Source organism: Gymnoscopelus microlampas, assembly GCF_963454915.1.
Source record: "Gymnoscopelus microlampas genome assembly, chromosome: 7".
Taxonomy (NCBI): Eukaryota; Metazoa; Chordata; class Actinopteri; order Myctophiformes; family Myctophidae; genus Gymnoscopelus; species Gymnoscopelus microlampas.
In genome coordinates, this window is record NC_139944.1 from 28,353,176 (window position 1) to 28,370,294 (window position 17,119).

General features: G+C 43.5%; 1 protein-coding gene across 1 annotated transcript in view; it reads right to left on the minus strand.

Moving 5' to 3' along the window:
• pik3c2b (phosphatidylinositol-4-phosphate 3-kinase, catalytic subunit type 2 beta) overlaps window positions 1-17,119 on the minus strand; it is a 69,696-nt gene that overhangs the window by 43,313 nt on the left and 9,264 nt on the right. The window contains exons 2-10 of the mRNA XM_084062527.1: window positions 12,329-13,324; window positions 10,867-10,967; window positions 9,764-9,924; window positions 7,328-7,448; window positions 3,374-3,485; window positions 3,149-3,228; window positions 2,648-2,711; window positions 2,318-2,464; window positions 1,865-1,898 (exon numbers count right to left, since the gene is read on the minus strand). Of these exons, the coding sequence (XP_083918653.1) occupies window positions 1,865-1,898; window positions 2,318-2,464; window positions 2,648-2,711; window positions 3,149-3,228; window positions 3,374-3,485; window positions 7,328-7,448; window positions 9,764-9,924; window positions 10,867-10,967; window positions 12,329-13,213 (1,705 nt within the window). The 5' untranslated portion in view covers window positions 13,214-13,324. The remainder of the gene's footprint in view (window positions 1-1,864; window positions 1,899-2,317; window positions 2,465-2,647; window positions 2,712-3,148; window positions 3,229-3,373; window positions 3,486-7,327; window positions 7,449-9,763; window positions 9,925-10,866; window positions 10,968-12,328; window positions 13,325-17,119) is intronic.

Here is a 17,119-nt window from a genome sequence, read left to right on the forward strand (position 1 = left end):
GTGACAGGATGACAAGTGGACATCCGTCAGGGTGCAGATCTGTGATCCCACCATGATCCCACGCACTGAGCTGTGACTCTACTCAACTCTGTTGCTCTCTATCTGGATCCAGCTTTTCTTAGTCATGGTTTTCATCTGTTAACGATTAGTCTTCCATCCAAGTCTTTTTATGTTGTGTTATATTGCATATAACATACGTTTTTATGTTGAGCAGCATAACATTTGAAATTTGAAATGTTGACTAGAAATGTCAGATAATAATTTGGGGGTATTTCCTTCTGCCAATTTACTCATTATTAATTCCCCTGTCACTAATAACACCACCTTGTTGGTCAGAGCAATTTGAAACTCACTTGACAACTTGAGGGAGGTAATTCCTATTCTCTCTTTACCTCATAATTCTCCATCCTGCTATTTTAAGACATTCCTCCTTTAATTTTACAACACAGCAGAGACAGACGGGTAGAGAGAGTGGGTGACAATGCAGCACAGATCATGAGCTGGATTCAAACCTATCACCTCGTGAGGAGGTCTGTGGCAGGTGCGGACAGGCCATCGGGAAGTTCTGGAATAGTACCGGTAGGCCCGTCGCTTTGTGGGCCAGATGGTCTTTCTTGCACACACACAATGTGGTGTGACCCCCCCCCCAAATTGAACTTGCTAGTATTATTAATGATGCAGTACGAGTATGTAACCAAAGTAAAAAGGAAATACAGTATTGTATTGGTTGCTAATTACACCACAATTGGTGACCTCCAGTTGTCGCTTTTTTTTGCCATTTCAGCCATCGCCAGGAGCATAAATCCCATCGAGATGTTTCATCAGGTGAACAGGTTAGTTTTAAGTAATTCATCTTGAAAATGTAAATACAGCAACTGTTGGGCTCATAGATTTGGGACCAATGATGCTAACTGTCACATTCATATAATAAAAGCTCGAAGTTCTTATTGTGAGAGTCCACTTTAATGTTTTTGTCATTTGAGACATTATTTATTTCAATTCATTATTTTGTCTATTACATCTAATGATCCAATAATCTTTCACAAGCAGCGCTTTTGAGAATTATTGCTCAACTTTAGGCTGAAGCCAATTCCTTTTTCGTCCATGTGATATGATCTGCCGGACCACACATTTCAACATGAGGTTGAAGATAAAACTGACAGCGTCTGTAACTTAGACATACTTCTCTGTTTTTGTGTCAGCAGTTTCTTCCCACAGAGTGAAAAACTGCAAGTAGTGTCAAAATATGAGATAAAACCTGTGCAGTACATCACTGTATGGTTTACAAAACAAACCTGGTCCCATAGTAGACTAACATGCTGGAGCCCTTCAGTTTGTATTTATTTGATAAGACTGACTGATCACCTGGCCGATGTGCTTTTGACTGCATGCTTTCACTTATTTATCATTTTTTACATATAAAAATAACAAATATAATTGCCACTGTAATTTACATTCCCAGGCTGATTTTTGTTTCCAGTCCGCCCTCAGTCTGTGGTAAACATAGCAATCCTATGTATCTGAGACTCATTCAACATCCAATCCTCCCGTAATGATTGGGAAAGGCTGCATGGGAAAACCCTACAAGAAATGTTAACCAGATTTAGCCTTCATCATGCCGTCTCCTGTCTGTCTGAGAGACAGGGGCCTTATTGGAGACGTCTGATCTTAGCCTCTCATCTTACAGGAAGTGGAGGTAATATGGTTGGTCATTCAGTTAGTGTGTGTTCCACATGCTGTACACTGCAAATACTTTTATGTATGCGTGTGCGTGTGCGTGTGTGTGTGTGTGTGTGTGTGTGTGTGTGTGTGTGTGTGTGTGTGTGTGTGTGTGTGTGTGTGTGTGTGGATTGAATAAACATACCTCTGTTTTCTCTAACAGCCAGTACTGAGGCATCCTGGTAAAAGACAGACAGAGATGACACCATTACTAATGGCGGTAATGATCAGTTGCCTTTTGCATCAACTCTCTGGCCTCTAGTTCCTCTATACTTTAAGATTAAAGAGACTGCGGTCGCAGACTGTTACATACTGTGATAATTATATCTAACATATATAATAGAAGGTAATAAATTAAAGAAAATAACATAAAGTAAAGTTATTAAAGTTATAAAATGAGTAAGATACTAAGTAGTAATAAGTAACAAAGTGGAGATATATTAATAACTTGGTAAGTTTGCAAAAGAACAGCATCAAAATGCCATAGATTTGTTTGTAATACAATTAGTAAATTATCTAGTGAACTATAGCAATTGTATACAATAATAGTACTTTTTTAAGCTATTTTCTAGGACACTGAATATGTTTTTTTTTTTACCTTTAGGACCTTGGGCTGCAGGCGACAGGGGCATGCTGGGAGCTGGTTGAGGGCAGAGGTCACCTCAGGCGTCTCCACAGCAGCTAACGAGCTACACAGTGCCTTCACTGATTGGACGAGCCGCTCCACATGCAGCGGTAGTTCCACCTGTTTGAGATGAGGATGGGACAAAGACAGACATTTGTTCAGAGGGGTTAACGTTTTAGTTATTAAGTGTGTGCGTGTGTGTGCGTGTGCGTGTGCGTGTGTGTGCGTGCGTGCGTGCGTGCGTGCGTGCGTGCGTGCGTACGTGCGTGCGTGCGTGCGTGCGTGTGTGTGTGTGTGTGTTACCTCAGACAGAAGGAAGGACTCTGCTTCGTTATGAAAGGTGTCCAGAAGTAGAGACAGTGCCTCCCTGTCACACACACCAAAAAACATTATAAAAATAACATACAGCCTGATCAAAGACCTATTCAGCTGATTCAACCATTTACAATTATTTGATACACAGCTTAAAAGTTGATTCAATCTGGGTGTTTGTAAAACTGAGAGATAGATAGCAGGATACAGATATACCAATGCCCTATCACTAACTTCAATATGAAAGCTTAAAGCAAATGGAATATTACATTTCATATTTTCCATTTTAACACTTATAAATGACAATATAATATACATTTCTTCTACTTTATTGGACAGTCAAACGGACTGGAGAAAAACAATTACAAGGTGAATTGGATCCCAACTTGAAGTGACAATTGATGTGACAATTCTTTAAATAGAAATGGCCTTCCTTTGATTATGCGTTTCCTGTTAGTTTAGTACATCTGTCTCTCTAGTCTGCTCTCTCACCTGGTAACGGTCTGTTTGATTGGTCGCTCCTGGAGCAGAATGCTGTGGTTCATGGTGGAGGCCATCTCATCGTCTTCCTCCTGTCAATCATCGGGGTCAGACGTCAACACAAAGAACCAGGAAGAACTTTTACACTACATTTCCTTGCAAATGACATGACAATGTATGCACTGTTGATATGAAGGTAACGTGCGCGCGCGCGTGTGTGTGTGTGTGTGTTCTGACCGTGCGAGCCAGCTCTGTGTTGACGGAGGACCTCTTGGTGAGGAAGAGGCGGATGTCCCACTCAAACTTCAGACACTGCTGGATGAACTCCAGACCTGCCAGAGTCTGAGAACTACAGAGAAGACAGATATAATATGAGATATAAGATCACTTCATCTTTAGCTTGAACATATAAACCATTACCGTTATTTTGTAATAACACTCCTGCAGTACAGTTACAGTTTGACTGCCGTGCAGGCTGAAACTCAAAGAGACAGACACCCTAGAGCGATGGAGCATAAATGCTTTGGGGCCAGAAAAAGCCTGAAGTGAGGAGGAGAATTCAAATCTAAATAGTGTTCAGATACATTCACCAACAGTCAACATACAGGTACTATGTGTCATTCAAGCGCAAAAGCAGAGCCAAGCAATATTGATCTGGGGTGTTTTTCTATCTCGTAGTGACCACAATAGTGACGTTCTGTGCAGTAATCAGGCCATCGCAGAGCTGCGTCACTGCAACTGAAACACTATACAGTGAAGTTCAGCTACAACAAAGGCTTTGACCGTGTTTGACAGGTTATTGTTCTAGGACAGACAGACAGACTGTCTGTCTGTCTGTCTGTCTGTCTGTCTGTCTGTCTGTCTGTCCTAGAACAATAACAGACAGACAGAGAGAGAGAGAGAGAGAGAGAGACTTGTACAGGATGTTAACTGTTCACAGCCACAGGTTATCAGGCTCAAATGTACTTCCTGTGCGCACACACACACACACACACACACACACACACACACACACACACACACACACACACACACACACACACACACACACACACACACACACACACACACACACACACACACACACACACACACACACACACACACACACACACACACACACACACACACCCGCTTAAGTCCGGAAATAAAAACAGCAGACATTCACATCCGCAAAATAAGACAAATTTGATCAACTTAATCATGAATAGTGGCTGGTCAGGAAAAACAGACAGCAGACGTGTGTGTGTTTAGCGCGCACGTGCGTCCAGTAAAAACAAGACCAGCAGTAAGGTGCATGTTTTTAAGGGGAAACCCACTGTGGCTCGTCTAGCCCACATACTGTACATGTTTATGTGTAGCAATGGTTTAGAAACGGCCACAAATGTGGCCTACACGATTATTATTACGAGTGCGTGTGGGTGTGCGTCTGTACCACAAACCACACAAGCCCTCGCCAAGCAATTGGGCCCCCCCCACCCTCGCCAAGCCACTGGACTCCCCCCACCCCTCCAGCCCTCCCTCAACATAGCTGATGGAGCTCAGCTTAAGACTCATTCCCTGCAGCTTACGGGGTTATAATGATGTGCCCTATGAAACAGCAAACGCCTTCACTTTACAAGATGGTACAGTCAACACAGACAGGATGACATGCATCAGACTAAGACATCACATAGTACACACACACACGCGCGCGCACACAGTGGCACTGTGTATTTTTTATTCTATTCTTTGGAACCATGAAGCTCACAATACTTAACCAAATAAAACCCGAAAATAAATCACAATAGTTTTATGTCAGAGCAATTTGTCCTGCATGTGCAGGAGAGCACATATCATTTATCGCATCGATTATGCTTTTGCGGCATGCCTCTGTAAAGGGTGATTTATACTTAGCTGACTGCCGGTGTTGTGTGCTGTAAATAACCAAGCTTTAAGCTCACAACACATCGCACCGTGACAATGTGCAACCAAGTATAACGGGCAATTAAAAGGCAAGATGTATACAGATGGGTCTGTCCGTTCGATTGTGGGTTTGTTTGTACGGGGCTAATGTCGCAAATTATCAATGCCAAATTTATTTTGCACGTAAGCCACATTTATATTGTTTAACGTATTTAACTTACTTAATTCCATAATGGAAATGAAGGGCAAGATAGGAGCAGGATAGGACTGAAACTTTGCCCCAATATGGAGTCATAATTATGTCTCAGAGACGTCACAGATGACTGACGTCACAGACTGACCACATGAGGTCTGAGGTCCAAATGAGAGCAGTGACGTACCTCGTCTTGTTTTCATCATGTTAATATTTTCTTTCAATTCTGACCTATTTTAGACTGACTGAGTGACAAACACTGCTACAGATAAAAAGCATAAAAAAATACAGCAATAGACAAGTCGTTCTTTGATTTCATGAAGCCAATGTCATGAAGTTATTTTTATGAGGTTATGTTATTCTAAGACTTCAAAGCACGACTTCCCAAAAGACTGTTTACTTACAGGTTTATTTATTTAATTCGTACACTCTCAGAGTTAAAGGTGCGCTCAGGATTTTACAGTGTAGCGTAGTTAGCACTTCTATCACACCTCCAGTGTAAGATGCTGTGTCAGCACCAACACACACAATGACATACGTAGATCCACATCATACCACTATCCCCGACTATTTAACATAAACCTGTGTGTGTGTGTGTGTGTGCGTGTGCGTGTGCGTGTGTGGCGTGCATGCGTCCGCGCGCGTGCATGCGTGTGTGCGTGCGTGCGTGACACCAACATGGCATGATTAGTGACGTGCTCAATGTTGGCTCTATCCCCTGGAAGGGGCGGAGGCGGGGACAGCAGGTCCACTGTCTCTGCCCTATCCCAGAAAGGGTTAGCTGTACTGGGCAGGGAGCAGGCGGTCTGCCCCTTGGCAAGGCTCCACCGTAGGGTAGGCCATTCAGCCAGTGGAGGGAGGGAGGCAGGGAGAGAGAGAGAGAGAGAGAGAGAGAGAGAAGCTCCAGTGAAATTCATCCAACAGCAGGGTTGTCGCAATAACAGTATTATTGCAATACCGTGATATTAACAAGCCAACCACAGGGGGGTGGGAAGCAACCGCTTCAACCGCACGTTCCTCCCAATTGTCCGTTCTCATCCGGTTTCAGACAGTCCACTCCGCTTTTCAACACAAAAACAATGGCAGCTGCTCTGGTCTCAAAACCATCGGCAGTTTGGGAACATTTCGGCTTTCACTCGAATGCAAGTGTAGAGCCAGCCAATTTTGAGGAGGTAATATGCAAAATCAGCATGGAAAAAGATCCTTGTGAAGAAATGCGGAAATACATTGAATTTGAGGTTGCATCTTGCTATCTGTCAGAGCTCAGATGCCACAGCACCAAGTCGCAGAGCAGCCTCATAAGGGATAACTCATGGCGGTGCCAGCCGATAGTTATAGCCACTCACAACGAGAAAAAAAGGGGGTGTCAGCCGTGGCAATAATACCGCAATATTGCACTGCTGGGCCACCCTGAAGCACTGCGGGTGAAATTCAGTGTGTGTGTTTGTGTGTGTGTGTGTGTGTGTGTGTGTGTGTGTGTGTGTGTGTGTGTGTGTGTGTGTGTGTGTGTGTGTGTGTGTGTGTGTGTGTGTGTGTGTGTGTGTGTGTGTGTGTGTGTGTCAATGCCGCACAATCCCTAATGACCTACAACTGTCAGAACACATATTCCCATAATTCCAAGTGCCATGATTCCAGCGGTCAGTCATTCATGAGATACAACAGCAAGTACACATCAGGACACAATGTAGATGGAACTCAATACAAAGGATTCAGGAAGAAAAAAAAGGGGGTGCAGGACATGTGAGAGAATTATGGGATCAATGCCAATACTTTGTATTCTCAATGTGGGGTCCCCAGGGGTCCTTGAGGGGGTTCCAGGGGGTCCCCATTAAAATGAGGAGCAGTTGAAACACACTGACCTATTTAATTTTTTTGTTATTCCAAAATATCTGATCTACAAGCTCACAAAATCTTGCATTGCGATGAGTGTATAGATGTGCTATTTTTGAAAAAAAGAACCCTCGCACACAGTCTTTTCAAATGGGGGTCTGTGGCGAAATACATCAATTTAGGGGTCCATGACACGGAAATGTTTGAGCACCACTGCTCTATCATTGTTAGCTTGTAGATCTAATCCCAAGAGAACTCCTTACTTGTTGAGGTACTCGGCTTGTCCGCAGACTTTGAGCAGGTAGTCTTCTACATCGATGTGGTCCAGATCATCCTGGGCATAGCATAATGTTTGGTAGATCAGCAGGTCCACCGTAGAGGAACCTGACACACACACACACACACACACACACACACACACACACACACACACACACACACACACACACACACACACACACACACACACACACACACACACACACACACACACACACACACACAGAAATAGGAAGGTCATTACAGGGGAGAAAGGGAGGTTCATAGGAGTTAATGGCCGTGGTCATAACTATAACTAAAAATAATATAGTTTTAGTTATTATTCCAACTCAAGTGCGTGGCGCAACTATAATGATAACAGCAGTGGGGAACGATATCGTTGGAATCACTTTCAGAGTGATTTGATGAACGATGAAACTGACAGCCAAACAAAATAAATCAACATTTACAGGGCATCACATTCAACATGAACTCTCTGAAGTTATTTTGGTCCTTACTGATGTCCTCTTTGATGATCGTCAGGATACCATCAAATTGATGTTGACTCATTGACTCATGATGAATAGAATTTGTCTTCAAAAGCGTGTTTGATTCTAAACTCTCCCCTGTAAGTTTGTAGATTGATATTTTTGGTGAGGAGATTTGGCGTACAGTGAAAAAGGAGCAAACAAATGATAGACCCCTGGGGGACCCTAGTCAACGAAGAATGTAGTATTTAAACCTAATTTATGCTCTTTGCAGTGTTTCACTGCAAGAGTGTTTATCAGAGCTGAGCACAGGGCTCAGTGCCAATCCTCTGTAAACCCTGAACAGAGCTCCAAACTCACCAGACATGACCCCTACACAACACTTCAAAGAGCATCAATTAGAGCATCAATTACGCTTCAGTAGGGAATCCATGCGTTTGATCGGTCATTCATTTTTAATTGCCGGTGGGGATACGTTTTTTCCCCTGCTTGTGGTCAGAGTCAGACTGAATTAAATACACTGTCTGAAATGTTTTGATATCGCAATTTAATAAAACATGAATGTTAACCACAATAACCCCGGCATCCCTATTTTGGGAAAATGTAATGAAAGAGCATAATTTAGGCTTCATAAAGACACATAATTGATTAAGTGCTAAGTTAGCTGAGAGAGTGGTTGTGTTAACACACATTGTTCTCAATGAGTCACTACGAGAATTAGATGGATTCTTCAAGGCCGATATCAATTCAGATATTTTGGAGAATAGGATGGCAAAGATTCCGATACCCGCAATTAATGTAGCGAAACTCAAACATTCCACTGCCTGCGCAAACGCCTTCAGTCTAGACAGACATGTTCATTGTTTACCCTATTTTACATTTCAAGCACTTTAAACACTCTTTCTGACCATGTAAGATTAGTGCTTGAAATGTAAAATGTAAATGGTGTTTCTTTATTACGACACTGGATAATTAACATATTTATCAACAAACTGCATACATAGTAAAAGTAAAAGTAAAAGAAATAGTAAGCCACATAGGCCCGGTATGACAGAGGGAGGGAAGGAGGGAGGAAGACAGACAAAGCAAACGATAGAAAGACTGTGAGAGGAGATTTTTTTATTCTGTGCCAGGAATAAAAATCTCTTCTTCTCCGTTTGTGTAATCTCTCCTTCTCTCTCTCTGCTGAATAGAAATCAGTGGTCTCATTGACAGTCACAGGCAGGGCGTTGGCAGGGTGCCTGTCAGTACGACTCCACAGAGGAGAACAGGCCACAGAGTGAGAAAAGTGTTAGTGTGTGTGTGTGTGTGTGTGTGTGTGTGTGTGTGTGTGTGTGTGTGTGTGTGTGTGTGTGTGTGTGTGTGTGTGTGTGTGTGTGTGTGTGTGTGTGTGTGTGTGTGTGTGTGTGTCCAGACCGCGGGCTTCCCGAGGCTTACAGAGGGATCCCCCTCTTGTCAGCCAACTCTTCCCCACTTCTCCCACAGACCACAGTGACGAACACAAGGAAGAGGGAAACACCATCCCAGAGCGGCCAGTGGGCACGTGGGTGCCATTTATCCATCCTAAATCCTCTATCCTGAAATCCCACTGACGTGTATTGAAACAAACTTGTTTCAGTGCTTGTTCAAAACTATTTATTTACACTAGAGATTCGGGTGCTTGTGTTCAAAAGGATCCAATGTAGTTATTACTTAGTAATTGGTTAAATATTTATAAAACCCACAAACTTCACCACTTTCACTTTCAAAATGTAAAAAAAAAGCCGAAGTATAGCCTCACAATGCATCGCATCAGCTATTTTCGCTACTTTTGCGTGACCCAGCTGAATGACAAAGTTGGGCATACTGTAAGTTACGGGAAAGAATATATAAATAGATGAAATATGCCCCGACAGGAACGATATGAATGAACAGTGTTAAATGCTTCAAAGCCACAGAGAGAGAGAGTCTTACCATCACAGGTGAAGGTGAGGGGCTCCCTGAAGTGGTCACTGATGACAGTGACCTTCACGCCGACCCCCAGGTTCTGCAGCAGCTCCTCGCTGCTGACCAATTGCGACCACACAAAGCCTGCGTTCTTACAGCGCTCATTGCACGGGTAGGCTGAGCGCAAACTGCAAACACACCAACCACAGGGAGAGACATTATCAGTGGCAGGTTTACTACTTACATAAATTGCTATCCTATATTTTATTTTTCAAAGATGTATATATATATTAGATACATTATTTGTGTGTGAGTGTGTGTTTTGTTTTTTCAAGCTTGGGAGTATTTTGGAGAGATGAGCTCGGATCTTACTTCAAGCTCAACTCTTATTATATTCCAGATTTAATCAACAGCAGAGTAATTCATGATTTGCTAATATCTTAACACCCTCTTAATCATGAGCAAGTGTAAGCTAAACAATAAACTAAGCCCAACTAACCTCTGCCTCAGAGATGAAGAGCTGAGATAATACCTTGAGACATGATCACAGACTAACCCTAACACAGTGTTACATGCAGGACAAGACAGTTTGAAACCATTATTTTAACTGCACTTTTGGACAGGATCCTTATTGGAGGATTAAGCGCGATTTATTACTCCTTTGTACGAACATGTGACCAAACCACATGGATACCCAAAACAAAGTTAGTAGCCTACAAACAACATTACACATATATAGTATATCATTGCCGTCGGGCAGAAACCTTGTATCTCCATATTTCAACTTTATGTTTTGTTGTAAATAGTGTCGCACAAGAGTATCAAACATACAGTAGTTGATCTACAACCTCAAAACCTATCGCAAGTGTTTTGAGCTTGTAGATATGCTTTTCTTATTAAGTGAAAGTGAAAGTGAAAGTGGTCAAGTCTGTCTGGATTTTATAAACATTTCAGCAATGAAAAGTGAACAAGTGCTTGTAACTAAATAATAACAACTACATTGGATCCACTGGAACACAGGTTATTTTTTCCATTTCCTGAAAAGAAACAGTTTTGGACATACAGTACAAGGTTTCCATCTAACAGCGACGATATCTAAATGTGTGTTCGTGCGTGAGTTTGTCACTCACACGTCCAGCATGTGACAGAAGGCAGCCACCTCCTCATCTCTCTCTTCAGACACCTGGAAGAGCTCATAGCCAAACCCATTCATCCTGGAGCCCAGTGACACCTGTGACACACACACACACACACACACACACACACACACACACACACACACACACACACACACACACACACACACACACACACACACACACACACACACACACACACACACACACACACACACACACACACACACCATTTTCAAACAGTGTATAGCAGGATGTGCTGAAAATGCGTAACAATAAAGCTCTGATGTCCCGTCTCCCCCAGTTCCGTTTCGCCTTTACAGTCTCGAAAATAAATCCTACGGTAAATTTAATTCATTAAAGCATGTCTAGCTTGCTGCTTGTTTTCAAATTCAAATATACCCGTTTAACATATTTTAAAAATACATTTCCATCATTTTTATTAACGGAAATGACAAACATATGACAGCTTCCTGTCGCAACTGCGCCAGCTGCGTGGCGCTCTGTAGTATTTGAAGATTGTGGAAGATTTGATCAACAGCATTAAATCTTATGTTCTTCTGGTGTGAAATACTAGTTTCCTGCAAACCAGAATTTATAGATTACAAAATGAAGCTAAGCCATCGCTGCACTCAGTCCTCTGAATTTAAAAAGAAAAATGATTAACCACGAACAGCTGTAGGGAAAACCAAACTTAATCAAAGCAATGAAGCTGTGTGGACTACTCATTACAGCCTTCACATGAATGTGCACTCATGCTGATCAGCCTGTTTTTGTCCACTAAAAAACAAAACAAACCATGTCATGGTGTTAGCTTAGAAGTGGTTCTACCAGTGTGATATCTGATATGGTCCAATGAAAGTGGAATACAAAAGCCTGATTCATACTTAAAAGCTCAAAATGCATCGCGTGCGATGTGTTGTTAACTTGTAGAACGGCTATTTTCTATGCGGGACATGATTATACAAATCATGCTAATTTCATTTTCTTGATAGCTCAAGTGAAATGAATGACCAGTGAAATAGCCTACTACTATTGTAAAATCAAAACATATTCTTCTGACAATTGCCACAACTAAGTATATTGGCTACACTTCAGTGTGTGCAATCAAAACTCTGTGAAAGTTCATTCTAGTCTTTCGCAGTTCCTCAGATAAGACGATGTCATTTTATCAATTTATTCATATTTATGTGTTTTATTTTCTCTTTTTCAAAATAATCTTTTCTTTTTGCTTTGCTTTCTCCTTTATAAAATATATCTTTATAATTATATTGTATTTATATTTGAATACAAGTATTGTTTATTTAATTTAAAAAAGAGAATGAGATCACAAATTGACAGCCTGTCTGACATGAACACTGTCTAGGCTTCAACAATAAATGAGTATTTAAAAAAAGAAAATGTCTGGGGCATATGATTGGCATATGGAGAGGTCAAAAAATATTATGGTTCTTACTGGGTCTGCGGATACTCGCCGATGGTTCTTGTTGCTCTTCGGAACCGGAACGTAAGTCCGGGGCGGTACCTGAGGGGGGAGGGTCTTACTCCGAGCTACGGGCTTGCCCGCCTGGTCCCCGGGGGCCCGCTTGCTCCGCGGCGCCTGCCAATCCCCGTTGAGCCTGGACAGGGAGTCGTTGAGGTTGTCATAATTCAAGGACTCTCCCATGGTCAGCTTGGGCAGGTCCACCTCCGGGGTGAAGAGGTTGACGTCCCTCGGCATGGTGGAGCCACGGGACGAGAGGAAGGGGTTCTCCGAGCTCGATGAAGGGGTGATGGGCTGCCGCGGGGGGATGGCAGGAGGAGTGTCATCTGGAAGAGGGGTGAAACCTTTGGGGACAGATCCCGACACCGGCCCGAGCGAGTGCCCGTAGCCGGGGTCTGGGTATTCATGGTCCTTGCGGACTTCCGGACTCTCGAGGATATACAGGGGTTCTTTGCTGTAGCTGCCCTGGGGAGGGGCGGGCCTGGGCGGGGTCAACCTGGGCAACTGAGACCCTCCCGGCTGAAGGTGGTTCAGGGACGAATCCGAGCCGGAGAGCCCCCTGAGAAGGCTCCCTCCTGGGGGGCTAGGGATGGGACGGCTGGGACAGGGCCGGGGCCGCTCTATGGAGGCGGGCGCCTGAGTCTTAGGAGCGGGAAGGGTCTTGGAGCTGCTTTGATCGGCGACTCGAGTGCCGGCCTGGGTGTTCCCCGGGCTCCCCTGGTCCTGCTTGAGACGGGACAGGGCGTCGTACTCCATCTGCAGCGCTTCGGCCAGGACCAGCTCCTTCTGACTGAGGCCGAGGCCTTCCAGACCCCACCCCGACTCACTGCTCTCCTTCTGGGTCTGAGCTGCAGACATGATGGTGGCCCTGGAGGAGAGGGGAGGAGGGCGGAGGAGAGGGGGAGAATAGCAGGGAGAGGAGGACTGCTAGGGGAACCCCCGTGGACACATATGGGCATGAAATATGGGCTGTGGAGAGACAGGGGTGGGGGGGGGGGGCGGAAGGAGAGTGAGAGAAAGGATGAGGATTCAAGGGGAGGGAGAGAAAAGATGGAGATGTGTGAGCTTTTAGAAGGTCAGAGGAACAGCATTTTGCATTGACACATTTAACCACTAGAACCCCAGCATGGCTATTCTGGGGGGAACATTTGCCAAAAATAGCCGATCAACTCCTCAATGTTAACTTTTAGCTGCAATTCGTACGTGTTATGTGTTTTGTCTCCCGCATGAGACCAAATTTCTACCACTCTTCCAAGACGGAATTCCTTCTTATCTAGGGGAGGTATTCTGCTTATGAGCTTGAAGGTCAAAGTTATATTTCCTCTCACATACAAACATTCCAACAATGAAACATGATCTCTAACACTTTTCATAAACCAAGTTAGGCCCACAGGTCACTAATGTGCCTACTGTACATAATATGTACATAGATATACAGTGAGCATTAGTGAACTAAGTGCAAATACATGGTGTTTTTGAGGAAAGCTACAAACTACATAAGAAAAGAAGAAGATATATTATTTCATGTTAATTATGGCATTCTGGTAATAACATGTGTTCAACATACTGTAGTGCACTCATGTATTGAGGGTTTGGGTGACTATGCCAGTGTTTTTCAACCGTTTGAATTTCAAGGACCCCCAGTTTGATATTCATTAGGCCACAGACAAGTGTACACAAGTGTTATTTGACCTCTAATGCACAAAACCCTCAGGATGCACAGTTAGCGCATGGATGCAATTTTTCTTCCGCTCCATGCTAACAAATGGAGCTCCACTCGCACTCATTAAGATTTTTCTTTTCCGCTATGGTCGGGAAAAAAGTGCATGTCTGCACGAGTATTCTCATAGAAATACAGTAACAGTATATAGGGTGACCAGATGTCCTTGTTTGGCCAGGATTGGCAAGAATAGTCGCGTGCAATAAAGCACGAGTGAGCGGACTGCGGACGGATGCTTTTCTGGTGTTCTGTGCGTTACGAGTGTACAAATAGAATTTGGTTCCTAACTATCAATCATTTAGGACCCCCTGAACCCACCCAAGGAGCACTGGGGGTGCCCGAACCCCAGGTTGAGAACCAATGGACTAAGCGGTGGGATAAATAGGGGTAAAAAAAGAGAGAAACCTCTTCCATCTTCAAATCCCTCACAGCCCTAAACCCTGACCCGACCTCTAACGACCTGTTACCATGGTGACGTGGCCTGCCACTCCCACTTGTGGCCAGAGACCGTGACCTCAAGCCCACAACAGACTGCTTTCGGAAGTTCCCAACTTCCCATACAGCTGTTCTTACAGCTGTGTGTGTGTGTGTGTGTGTGTGTGTGTGTGTGTGTGTGTGTGTGTGTGTGTGTGTGTGTGTGTGTGTGTGTGTGTGTGTGTGTGACGGAATCCCCACTGCAGCAGATGAATGAAAGACAGCAACAGATGAAACAGAGAGACAGGGAAAGCGACAGAGAGAAACAGAGTTAACCCATTAAAGACCGGGAAAATGATCTGTGTCATTTTTAGAAGTATTTGGCTATTAAAAAATATATTTTAGAAAAATCATGAAAATGAGTGCAAATCTTTGAATATATATATATATATATATATACATTTGTAACTCAAATCTTATTGCTTCTGGGGATTCTACAAATGTCTTCTAAATCCTAACAGTTTAAAAAAAAACATATGTTGCTATATATCAGTGGTGGTCAAACGTTTTCATGTCAAGGACCTGGATCAAGGATATGTATTTGGCAAAGATTTGAGTTACAAATGTTTGCTTAAATGTTTTTTATATATATATATATTCAAAGTGCTCTGTGGCGCGCTATGAGCTTGTATATCTACTATCTATACGCTATATGCGTTCCCCGGCCTGATGGATTAACAGACACATGGATTGACAGATGAGGCCCAGTCTCTCTCTGACTGACCAGACTAACAAACAGACTGAGACACAGGAGATAAAAAGTTGGATGCAAGGGGGACGAAACCCACAGAGACAACAAGGCCAGTGTGAAATAGGAGGGAGGTCCCCCATGTCAGATGTCCTGCTAAGCCCCCGGAGCGCGCCAACCCTCGACCCCCCCCCCCCTCCTATCCGTTACTAAACTGACGTGAACAAGTATCTCCATTTAACTGCGGAGCCTTTGTGAGCGCCGTGTGGGTGAGAAGTTACGGCTGAGGCCTTTCCCAGACCGACCGAACCCGTGGGGAAAATACTGCTGACTCAGCCTATAAGCCAGTCAAGGCAACCCCCCAAATCGATATGTATTTATTTGGCCACGGACTCCCCATTTGGAAAAGGTCTCATGCCAGGGAAGCCCTTTAAAAGAGGATTTTTCCCCCCAACAATAGTAGATCTACAAGCTCACAGCCTTGCGATAGGGCTTAGGTGTTTAAACTGTTCCTCAATTTGCTGGGGAACCACTGGAAGCCTTTCCAAGGACACCTGGGGGTTCCTGGGCCCCATTTTGAGGACCACTATAAGCTGATGCTATTTAATCTAGCACTTATCTTTTATTGTTTATCTTCTAATAAAGTTGGTTCCTTCCTTTTCTTTATGCAAGCAACATTGGGCACTTAGAAAAGCGCTATATAAACCTGCGCTATTATTATTATTATTATTATTATTATTATTATTATCTGATAAATCAACTGAGGATGTTTGCTAGACCAGAGAGCAGCAAATTCTTTCTCATCTTTTAACAATAGAGTGACGATCAAACCAGCAACAATAAGCGGGCCATTTGCTTTGGGAATTCATCATTTTGATATCCAAGATACTCCGCCATGAAAAGAAAATAGGTTTTCGGTGGACTGGAACAAGTCACACACTGGAATCCAGCATCCCAACAACTGGCCCTCCCCACTCCAGCTACAGTAGGATATCTAGGAGTCATTAGCATCTATCTATAGTAGTGGTTCTCAAGCTATTTTTACGCTATCAGAGTTACAGACCTGTAAGGGTCCATTTGCCTGGACCCCACTTTAAGAACCCCTGATCTACAGTATCTGTACTCTCTAGGTTAACCAGGTCATAACAGGTGAACATTCAGCGAAGATAGCACATCTACAAGCTTGTAGATCAGTTATTTTCGGTGAAGAGATTCGGTGAGATTTGGTAGGAGGAAAAATGGAGGGGGCCAAGTACAGGCCACACTTTGCCCTTTCCACAAAATACAGTTTAAGTGATTAAAGAGCATTACATCTGTATTATGCAGGATTATTGTGTGTGTGCGTATGTGTGCGTGCGTGCCATGTGCGTGTGTCTAGGGGGGCTGGCCCACGGCCAGACTTGCTGGTAAACAGTGAAGTCAGCTCCAGACGTCAACAGATGGGCGAGTCAGACACAGCCATGTCTCAGCTCTCTCTAGAGCTGGGACTGCCTGTCAACCTCCATGATCATTAGTTCAATTAGCCATAGCACTTTGAACACATAGTAAGGGATTGATTGAAAGGATGCATGCGTTACTAAGCCTGCTAGTTATTTGGTAGACGTCAATGTCATGCTGTTACAAAGAAAAAGAGAGAGGACAAAATCTATGCACAATGTACTGTAGGCCTATGTGTACTGTATGTCAGGATCCAAAATGTATTTTTGCTAAATTTATCGCCATCGTTTCTATAGCCTATTTTAACTATTTACTTAACAAGGTCAGCAGCACCTCACCAATACTGGTGTGCGCCCTCCTCCCTTTTGTTTTATAGCCTATTTTAAAACACTAGATGTGTACGTTTTTTCAAAAATAGAAAATGCAAAAAAATGTGGAACTTCTG